This window comes from Chinchilla lanigera, unplaced genomic scaffold (genome assembly GCF_000276665.1).
Source record: "Chinchilla lanigera isolate Chin_1 unplaced genomic scaffold, ChiLan1.0 scaffold00080, whole genome shotgun sequence".
Taxonomy (NCBI): domain Eukaryota; kingdom Metazoa; phylum Chordata; class Mammalia; order Rodentia; family Chinchillidae; genus Chinchilla; species Chinchilla lanigera.
In genome coordinates this window covers 6,980-17,516 of record NW_004955481.1, presented here as the reverse complement: position 1 = coordinate 17,516, position 10,537 = coordinate 6,980, and the positions used below count along the sequence as shown (strand labels likewise).

Genomic DNA, 10,537 nt, shown 5'->3' with positions numbered 1-10,537 from the left:
CCCATCCCATCTCCATGCATTCTGCATTCAGGAGAAAGATGCCACATTTCAGCTCTATTGTCCCTTCCAAAAAACCTATCTTTCTATGCCTTCAAGTTCTCTTTTTTCTACAAGCAATGACCTTCCCACACTGAAGTTTCTGGGTTTCTCACTCATTCTTCCAAATCCAATTAGAACCTCATCTCTCCTTTGGAATCTTCTGCAAATCAGGCAGGCAGGGGAAGTTTCTCTTGCCCTATTTATACAGTTAGTGTAATGCATATTCCAGTGTGTATGGTTGAAGGTCAAAGAGAATGGCTGACTCATCTCTCTACTGGCAGTGCTCCACATAATGCCTGCCCCTGACAAAACACTCAACAAATTGTAGGAATTTAAGGTTGAACCATTTTACTGCCCCAAGGAGCTTCACACAGCAAAAAGCTCAGCTAGATGAGAAAAGTGGGGATTAAATGAAGGTGGTTCTATGCTTACGCAGATAAATAAGATTAAAGCCCTGGCAGCTCTGACTTCAGAGCCAGTGCTCTTTCTACTGCATCACACTGATGCCTAAGGAGAGATCAGGAAATGAAGGTCAAGGGCTGTGCAAAGGAGAATCCTGCACTGTAGAAAAAGGTGGGTCAAAGCGCCTGCCTGGCAAGCGCAAGGTCGTGAGTTCGGTTCCTGGTACCAGAGAAAAACAAAAAAAAAAAAAAAAAAAAAAAAAAAAAAAAAAAAAAAAAAAAAAAGAAAAAGGTGGGTTGGAGGAGTACCCCAGTGCTAGTTCTTCCATGCTACTATTCTAAATGAGGCAAGATGTGGGGTTTTCAGGAGCTTAGTGAATGATTTCCCTGGGACAGGCAATGGCTGAGGATTAGAGAGAAGCAGATAAATGAGAAGAGGATTCATGTGAAGCTTGTCCTGGTGTGGTCACAGGACTTTGCCTATCCTCCTTTCCTTCATCCCTTTCCTTCATTCCTTTTTTTACTTAATGCTCTTCACTCAAAAAACCATTTTTGGATAAATTTTGTGTACAGGTCACTGGACAAGACAGTGAGATGCAGTTCCTTCCTGCAAGGAGCTGCTTTGTTAAGAGTTAACTTAGTCTATTCTCTGGGCTCTTACCAAAGCCTGACCCTTTTCCTGTACAAGGTGTGAGGTGAGCTTAACTGTAGAACATTCTTGGACAGTCTTTGGGACAATGGGAGAAAGGCATGTGGTGTTTTAAGGAAGAGAGGCAATGGGAGACAAAATGAGTACAGTACATAGTATCTAGGGTCACTGAAGCCAGTTAACTGAGACATTTAGTTTTATGTCCAGCTGATTTTTATATAATGAGGTCAGAGAAAATACAAGCCTTGACCCAGTGTCCTAAGAGGATGTTTCACCCTCCTCCCTCCATGCGCCTCTATCAAGAACCCCACAGTCTCCTCTCGGTATCTGGAATGTCCTCCGGTATCACAAGCAGCACGTTTCTTAGGTGAGCTCATTTTCCAATACCCAATTCAAGTCTTAACTCTTCTGGGAATTCTTCCCAAACTTCTCCAAAAGAATAAATTACTCCCACTTTGTTCATAAAATTAGCAAAGTACTAAACAGTTTGCAAGCTGCTCCTGATCAAACTGAGAGAAGCTAAGACCCATTCATCTCTGTCTCATACAGTAGCCAGTACAAAGGGCAGCAAACGATGTCCCACAGGCCAAATCCACCACCTGTTTTATAAACAAGTTTTATTGGAACACACCCATGGCTGTTTATTTACTTACTGTGGATGGCTGCTTCTGCAGTACCATGGCAGAACTGAACAGTTGCAAGAGACACTAGATGGCCCACAAGTCTAAAATATTCACTATGTGATCCTTTACAGAAAATATTTGTCAATTCTTCAACTAGGACATATGTGAGGTGAAAATGAATAGCAAATGCAGTAAGCTTATGAAGACTTAAGACTGGTATTCAGGTGGTGTGGGTCCTAACTCTGCCCTGGATTATTTGACTAAGCAAATAAAGATGATGATGATAGACTACTGATGAAAAGATAGAGGTTTTGAGTACTATGTGCCAGGCATGGTGCTAAGTATTTTTCTCCTCACAACCGGCTCCAGGGTTAGCTACTAGTATTTTCCTCATTAAAGGAGAACAAACTGAGGCTCAGGGAAGTCCCACCACCTTAGTAACAGAACAGGGACTCAAAATCATCTCTAACCTACTTCAAAGTTTGAGACTTACCCATTACCATGGAACACTCTTCTGAAATTCAGTTTCTTCATAAATTAAGATTGAAGGAGCAATGCAGTTTTCAATCTATTCTAGCAAGCAGAAATATATGCTATATACAAAGTGTGACCAAAAATATGGTGACTGTTTAATTTTTTCCAAAACATTTATTACAGTAAAAGACATATTGTTATGAATTCCCCTTACAATATACCCCACTCCCTTCAATCATATTTATCCATCATTCTTGCCACTTTCCAAAACAGCTCTGGAAGTCCTCTTGAGCTTTTTTAGCTGCACTGCCCACTCCTCAATGGCCTGACTTGACTCAAAACGTTTGCCCTCGTGGATGGTCATTTTGACTCTGGGGAAGAGCCAGAAGTCACATAGTACCAGAGCCGGTAAACTGGTGGGTAAGGACACACTGTAAAGCTTTGATGAGTCTGTCTTTGCTTTGGGTGGCACTTGGCACAGCAGTATTCATGAAAGAGGACTTCCAGAACTGCTTCAGAAAGTAGCAAGAATGATGAAATGAATGTGTTCAAAGTGAGGGGGAGTGTCCTGAGGGGGATCAATGACAATCTTACTGTAATAAATTCTATAATTTAAATACACCATATATGTGGAACAGCTCTTGTATATATAAAATTATATATGGAACCTGACATACAGGGAGGACTGCTTGGAGTACTTTCCACCACCTCTCTGACCCAGTGCTCCCAGCCACCCAGGTGCTGCATGGCCCTGGCCAACCTCACGGGCAGCCCTCAGTTCCTGCTCCTTGGCCTGATGGACGGCACAGACGACCACCCACTGTTGTTCCTGCTCTTCCTTGGTGTCTACCTGCTCAACGCCCTGGGCAACCTGAGCATGGTGGTGCTGGTGAGGTCTGACGCGGCTCTGTGCTCACCCATGTACTACTTCCTGGGTCACCTAAGCTTCGTGGACATCTGCTTTACCACAGTCACGGTCCCCCGCCTGCTGGCCAGCCTGCTGCGCCCGGGCCAGGCCGTGTCCTTCCAGGCATGCTTTGGCCAGATGTACTTCTTCGTGGCGCTGGGCATCACGGAGAGCTACCTGCTGGCAGCCATGTCCTACGACCGCGCGGTGGCCGTGTGCCGTCCCCTGCGCTACAGCGCAGTCATGACCCCCAGGCGCTGTGCCGCGCTGGTGGTGGCGTCCTGGGCCATGGCTCACCTGCACTCATTGCTGCACACGCTCCTCATCTCCGCGCTGTCCTACCCTCGCTCCGCGCCAGTGCGCCACTTTTTCTGTGATATGACGGTGATGCTGAGCTTGGCAACCTCGGACAAGTTTGCCGCGGAGACTGCCATCTTCTCGGAGGGCCTCGCGGTGGTGTTGGCCCCGCTGCTCCTCGTGTCCCTGTCCTACGCGCGCATCCTGGTCGCCGTGCTCGGAGTGCAGTCGGCGGGGGGCCGGCGCCGCGCCTTCTCCACCTGCGGGGCCCACCTGCTGGTGGTGTTGCTTTTCTTTGGCTCCGTCCTTTCCGTCTATTTCCGACCTTCCTCTGCTTATTCTGCGCGTTATGACCGGCTGGCCAGCGTGGTCTATGCCGTGGTCACACCGACCTTGAACCCTTTCATCTACAGTCTCCGCAACAAAGAGGTCAAGGGTGCTCTAAAAAGAGGGCTTAGAGGGAGAGCTGCCCTCCAAGAAGTGTACGGGCCGCTTGGAGTCACTAGCATTTCAATAACAACAACAATCCCCAAAGCCCTCCTCTCCCTGCTTTTCTTTTCTTTTTTTTTTTTTTTTCCGGTATTAGGAATGGAACTCACGACCTTCCACTTGCCAGGCAGGCGCTGTGCCCCTGAGCTAAATCCCCAGCCCCTCCCTGCTTTTCTTTTTTAGTTTTCCAAAGCACTGTCGATTTTGATCTGTGACCTCTTATTTCTTGTTCAATAACAAAAATTAGAGGAGAAGCAAATAGATCAACGCGTTTATTATAGTGGCGGGTACATAGCAAAAGGGTAAGTTCCTTTCCGTAGTGTCTGAATGCTTGAAAAAAGAACCTACTTTTAAATTTGGGTAAAATAAAAAGGAAACAAGTGAAATTAAGGAAAGTTGCTTGTGGAGAAAGGAAGGAAACGTGTGACCAGCAGCAAAGGGAGGCTAGACCGGAGGCCCCCCGAAGCAGCGGGGGACAGAGCAGGACTTCAAGGAGGTTTGCTGGCTGTCCCGTGCTGCCTCCTACTGCCCCGCGGTCTCCTCCCTAGCAAACTTCAGAAAGATCTAGTTACTTTTAAAATGGTTTTAAATTTTTAAATTCTATCTTCTAGGTACTATATTTAGTATTTGCCTCATGAATAGTCAAAAAGAAGGATATAGATAAAATTCTCCCTTACCCACCCACATCAACCTTCACTGCTGTTGGAATTGCCAGTTAAGTCTCCCTTTTCACTAGGAAACAGTATTGGTCTATACACATTATTCTGCAATTTTTCTTTTTTTTTTTTTTTTTTCATAAAACAAGACATCTAGGAGATCCTGTTTTCTTTCTACAAATAGAATGCCCACATTCTTAACTTCCATCTACAGAATTCTAGAGTGCAAGTCTTCCACATATTATTTAATTTCATGATCAATAATTTTTAATGAATATTTTAAAAAATATTTTTCCCAGCTTTTTACTCATAATTAAAATAATGAAAGCTATCATTAAGTGGAGAAGCATTTGTGGGAATCCCTGTCCTAAGTGTTCCCTGCACCTGTCGCAAACAAAAGACACCGTGAGGAAGACAGTATTATTCCCATTGTACAAGATGGAAGACAGACTGGGAGAGCCTGAGTAGGTGTCCCCAAATCTAAGAAGTCTATTTTCTATGCTATTCAATCTTATTTGTTTTACTGAGCAACTTTTAGTAATATATAAGTTCCTAAAACATAGCTATGTCCAAATTTTTCTAAATTTTTAATATTACTTTTAGTTCCTGCTGTTCCTTTTCCCTCTTTATTTTTAAATTTTTTTATTAACATATGTTAACTGTACATGTTAATGGGGTTCAGTGTGACATTTCACTACATTCTTGTAGTATGCACTAAACCAATCCAGCTTTCCTTTATCTGCCCTCTCTTCTTCACACTTAATTTTTGAAGTTCCTCTCTTACTGTTCATTGGACTCCTTTTTTATTCCCAGAGTTCTTTATTTATATTTTTTCTCTGCTTTGTCTCATTTTGAATGCCAAACTTCCATCAGTTATAATAATCTTTCTAAAAAAAAATAGCTTAATTGATGTTAACTCTATTGTTTCTTGATTTTCAACTCCACTTATTTTTTTTTCATTTTCATAATTATTGATTCCTTCTTCTTGTCTGTGTGTTGACGTTTGCAGTACTTCTACTCCTTTCTGAGGCATATGTATCATCCTGACTTCAGAAGAAAGGTCTCAGCTGATGCCTACTGTTGGGAATTTGATATCTTTTCTCTTATCATAAGCATTCTATGACTCTTCATTTCAGAAGGGAGCTAATGGCCTTCTAGGGTCTCACTGTCATGCTGATCCTCTTAGATTCAGCCATGTCTTCTATCTGGTTCTGGGCTATGATGTTTGCTGTTGCCACAGGATCCCTTTTTTATGACGGCTTCTGGGACCAATGCTACCATGATGTGATTACATCAGGTAGTGGCCAGATCTCCTAAAAATCTTCCTCTATCCATAGTACCACCCAACATATAATGTGAACTCACTGTGTCTTTCATTGCCCAAAGCTATCTGGAAGAGTCTACCATTCCTTCACTCTGGAACTGGAAGATGAAGGACAGGCACCCACATTCATATCTAAACATTTATTTTATATTGTTTCTGAAGTGATGTTCAATGTAGTTAGAAAAAAGAAAGAAATAACTAAGTACTAAAAAGGAATATGAACAATTATCAATATTTATCTTAGCTTTCACTATGTATCTACAATACCCAAGACATTTATGTGGATCATCATGAAACTGTCATACAAACAATCAATAACTTTTCTATATACAAAGAATTATCTGTCAAAACTACAGTGATCCTTTCCAAAAATGTAAAGAACCTAGGAGTAAAAATAGAAAGTAATGTACAAGTACCAAATTAAGAATTATACAGAATTTAACAAAGAAAATTTGAATAAATGGAAAGATATTCTTTAATCTTGTTAGACAATTGTAGAAATAGTCAAGTCACCTTAATAAATCTACAATTTCATACAATTACAATATATAATGTGATTGCAAAGTAATTTCTCAGCAATTTTTATTAGAATTTAACAAAGTGAGCCATAAGCATCTCTGAAAGAAAAATTTATTAGCAAAGTTTTAGAAGAGAGTGCTGAAGAGGGATTGTCCTACCAATATTTGAAATGTGTAGCTATAAGGACATGCTGTATATAGTACTAGTCCAAAAATAGGAGTTGAACTAACAGAATCTAGAAATAAACTCAAGTGTACAGGAGCACTTGTTACATTGTAAGGGTAGCACTTTTAAATCAGTGAATACTGGAACAGCCAACTTGCTTCAGAAAGTGAGAAGATAAAGAGGCTGATTGTTCATAAACCAAATTGAAGTGGCTAAAAGATAGTGATATAGAAACTAAAATTTTACATATACTAGAGAAAAATGGAACAATATAATTTGGACTGAAAAGTCCTTTCTAAGCATGTCTAAAGAAAAATTATATCAGAAAATACAAAACAACTTCTTTGTCTACCTCAAAATTTGAAATTTTTAGTGCGGGAAAATATACCATTACCACAATCAGATAGATCATGAATAACAAACTGACAGAAATATCATCTCTAAAACATATGAAGTGACACTATCCATAGGATGAAAAATTGAGTCAAGGAAAAACACATGAAGGAAAAGTGGCTAATAAATATAAAGAGATGTGTACATATAAAAACTTAAAACAGTAAAATCTCATATTTTAGATATGGGAGTGATAAATACTTTGAAAGCAAAATATCCAGTATTTGAGATACTAAAGAAGAAGCCAGTCTTATTCCCTTTTGGAGGGAGTTTACAGTAGAACAACTTCCTTGGAGGCAATTTGACAATTTTTGTCCAATTTTAAAAGTTTCATGTCCTTTTGATTTAGCAAATTGATTTTGGAGAATGAATACCCATTCTAGATTATACACTTTTAATTAAAAAATCAGAACAAGTTCACAAAAATATATGGACCAATATATAAAACTGAAGAATTCTTCAAAATAATAAAAAACTGAAAACAATCCAAACTTCTATCAAGAGCAGATTATTTTTTTAAGAGCAGATTATTTAAATAAATTATAGTAAATGCATCAATTCAACAATATTCTATTTAGTTTCTATAAGTGTTACATGGACTTATACGAATTGGTGAATTGACATTATGTTGTTTTTTTTGTTGGGTTGTTTTTTGGTACCAGGAATCAAACTCAGGACCTTGTACTTGCCAGGCAGGTGCTGTTCTGCTGAGCAATATCCCTGGCTCCACAGTATGTTTTAAGTGAAAACAATGAGACAAGTGCATTCATGATTTAGCTCTATTTAATTATTATATATTAATCTGTGCATGGACATACCTGAGAAAATGTTTCCCCACTTTTACTTAGGGGAAGGTGTCAGAAATATGGGGGGAGGTATAAGAAATATATTGGATTCTCATATCCTGCTTTTTTCATTGGTATTTGGATATTTTTAAGTGATTACTACTCTAGTTGTTGATTAAAAATTTTTGAAATGGGAATAAAGTCAGCACTGGCATTATTAGAAAAGTGTCTTTTAAAAAGTGGAACTTTTAAGGGGATAAATTTATTTCAGTAAACTTGAAAATACATTCAAATCAAATAAATGAATATTTATTATATACTCAGATTAAGTATGCAAAACACTGAAGTAGGAAGTAGAGATTAAAGAATACCTTGTCTTCAAAAGATTTATAATATACTTGGTAATAAAAGAATTAAAGCATCAAATGATTTCAGCATAATATTCTTGGGGATGGAATACTTACCTAAGAATTGCAATTAGATTCTAGTCCTTCTGTCATTACTTATGTTACCTTTGATGATATGCTGGGTCACCATTTCATTGCCTATAGACTAAACAATATGTAATAGAACTCTGCAGTCCATTCTCAGTTACACAATTTTAATTCAAAGAGAAATTCACATGCAAAATATAGATATTGTCAAAATAAGTAGTTCATTACTAAGTGACAAAGAATCAGTTCAGTTCATTCAGAAAGAGAAATTTAGAATGTGATCTTTAATTAGGTAAATAACCAACACATGAGAAGAAAATAAGGAACTGAAGAGGATGGCAAGAGGAGAAAGAATCTTGGACAGTAACAAATTAAAAGAGCTTGTATAAAATACACCAGAAGGTCATTCCCATTGAATGGGTGTGTTTGTCAGAAGCAAAGTACCGAGGTGGCTCAGGAATTTGGATTTGTTTCTTAGGGAATTAGAAACAACTACATATTCTTTGAGTGCTATAAATACTGATATTAGAGTGGTATTTATTCAAGCTTCAATAATAATTAAAGAGAATACATGATATGTCAAGCCTTGGGTTCCATCACACCCCAATTAGAGCAGCAAACTCAAGAGGCACAATGGACTCTTCTCTGGAAAAACTGGAGAAAATTCCCCTGGAGGTGCTATGGAGACTGTACTAGTGATAACACACTCCACTATGCAGAATACCACTGATTTTTAATGTTATGCCTACTGTTTAAAAACATACTTTTATGTGGAGAATAAATGAAACAGTGAATTCTCCATTTTGAAAAGACCCTTCCCATGGCCCCTTTCATGTCCTGATTCCTCAAGCTGTAAATAAAAGGGTTCAGCACAGGGGTCACCACCATGTACATCACAGCCATGACAGTCTCCTTCACAGTAGAAATGTTAGCTGAAGGGCACAAGTAGAGGCCAATGATTGTCCCATAGAAGAGAGACACCATGGGGCGGTGAAAGCCACAGGTGGAGAAGGCCTTGCGGATGCTTCTGGCAGAAGGGACCTTGAGAACGGCAGATACAGTTCGTGCATAGGATGAAAAGATGAACAGGAATGGAACAATAATGACAAGTCCTCCCAAGATAAATATCACCATTTCGTTTATCTATCAGAGCAGGCCAACTTTAGCAAAGCTGACATGTCACAGAAAAAGTAGGGAATCACATTATCAGCGCAGAAATACAGCCCAGCCATAAGCAGTGTGTGCAACAAAGATGGCTGCGATCAGCACCCAGGACAGAGCTACCAGGAGGAGACAGAGCTTAGGGCTCATGATGCTGGTGTAGTGTAGGGGGAAGCAGATGGCCACATAGTGGTCATAGGCTGTGGCCACAAGCAGGAAGCTCTCTATGTCAGCAAAAAGCAGGAAGAAGTACATTTGTGTCAGGCAGCCGGCATAGAAGATAGACGGGACTGGACTCTGCATGTTCTGTAACAATTTAGGAATGGTCACAGAGGAAAAACAGAGATCAGAGAAAAACAAACTACTGAGAAACAAATACATAGAAGTGTGAAGGTGGGAATCCAGTCCAATGAGGACAATTATAAGGAGGTTCCCAGGATGGTGATAAGATACATGGTCAGGAAAAGGGCATAGAATAGTTCTTGCTGATCTGATTCAGTGGGAGAACTGAGGAGGAGAAACTTGAGATGACAGTTTGGTTTCCTCTTTCCGTTGCTTTTTAAAAGCCTTTTTGAAAAATAAGAATAATTTGTATGAATGTATGAATATATGTGCAGACATAAACACATTACAGAGCTTTCAGAAATATATTTTAAATTCAGCACTCATGAATCATAAGTGTTCACTTCAGTACTTTATTTGCCTTCTCTCAAGCATATAAATATTTACATGGAGAAAAAGCATAGGAAGTTAGGGATCAAATTCAATAATACTCCAGAATTCTTTAAGAATGTTCCATAGTAGCACCATGAAGGGGATCTGATAAGCCTGGTCTGAAAGTAGGTAGAAAGTAGTCTAAGAAAACAGTTTTGTATTTCTCTAGCTTAGGGATGTAAATATATACCAACCAAAAACCCGGTCACCATTCTTAGCACTCAGTAATGATGGTGATGGCTATTGTTTTGATAGTCGTAGTGATAATGATGATCATGATGCTACCGATAAAAAGAGAATGATATCTGTCAGTGCATACTCCTGCCAAACATTGGGATAAACTTGCCAAACATGCATAAACTGATTTATTCTTCTTAACAAACTTAAGGAATAAATATTATCTCATTTTTAGATGAAGAATTTGGCATTTACTCTCACTAAAGAACTTGCCAATGATCTTGCATCTATTAAGCAACAGACCAGGGACTTAAAACCATAAGGTATAAA

The 10,537-nt window shown here is 39.4% G+C and overlaps 1 protein-coding gene and 1 pseudogene across 1 annotated transcript; one reads left to right on the top strand and one right to left on the bottom strand.

Annotated features, from left to right (window-relative positions):
- Positions 1-2,931: 2,931 nt before the first annotated feature.
- On the top strand, positions 2,932-4,503 carry LOC102028964 (olfactory receptor 1L6-like). The gene is made up of 2 exons (XM_005402909.1): positions 2,932-3,872; positions 4,491-4,503. The coding sequence occupies exons 1-2, from the start codon at positions 2,932-2,934 to the stop codon at positions 4,501-4,503; spliced, it is 954 nt and encodes a 317-aa protein (XP_005402966.1).
- A 4,363-nt stretch (positions 4,504-8,866) lies between these two features.
- LOC102028633 lies at positions 8,867-9,871 on the bottom strand (annotated as a pseudogene).
- Between the last annotated feature and the right edge of the window lie 666 nt (positions 9,872-10,537).

Coding starts and splice junctions, on each gene's coding strand:
- LOC102028964 (XM_005402909.1), top strand. CDS start 2,932: ATGGCCCTGGCCAACCTCACGGGCAGCCCTCAGTTCCTGCTCCTTGGC.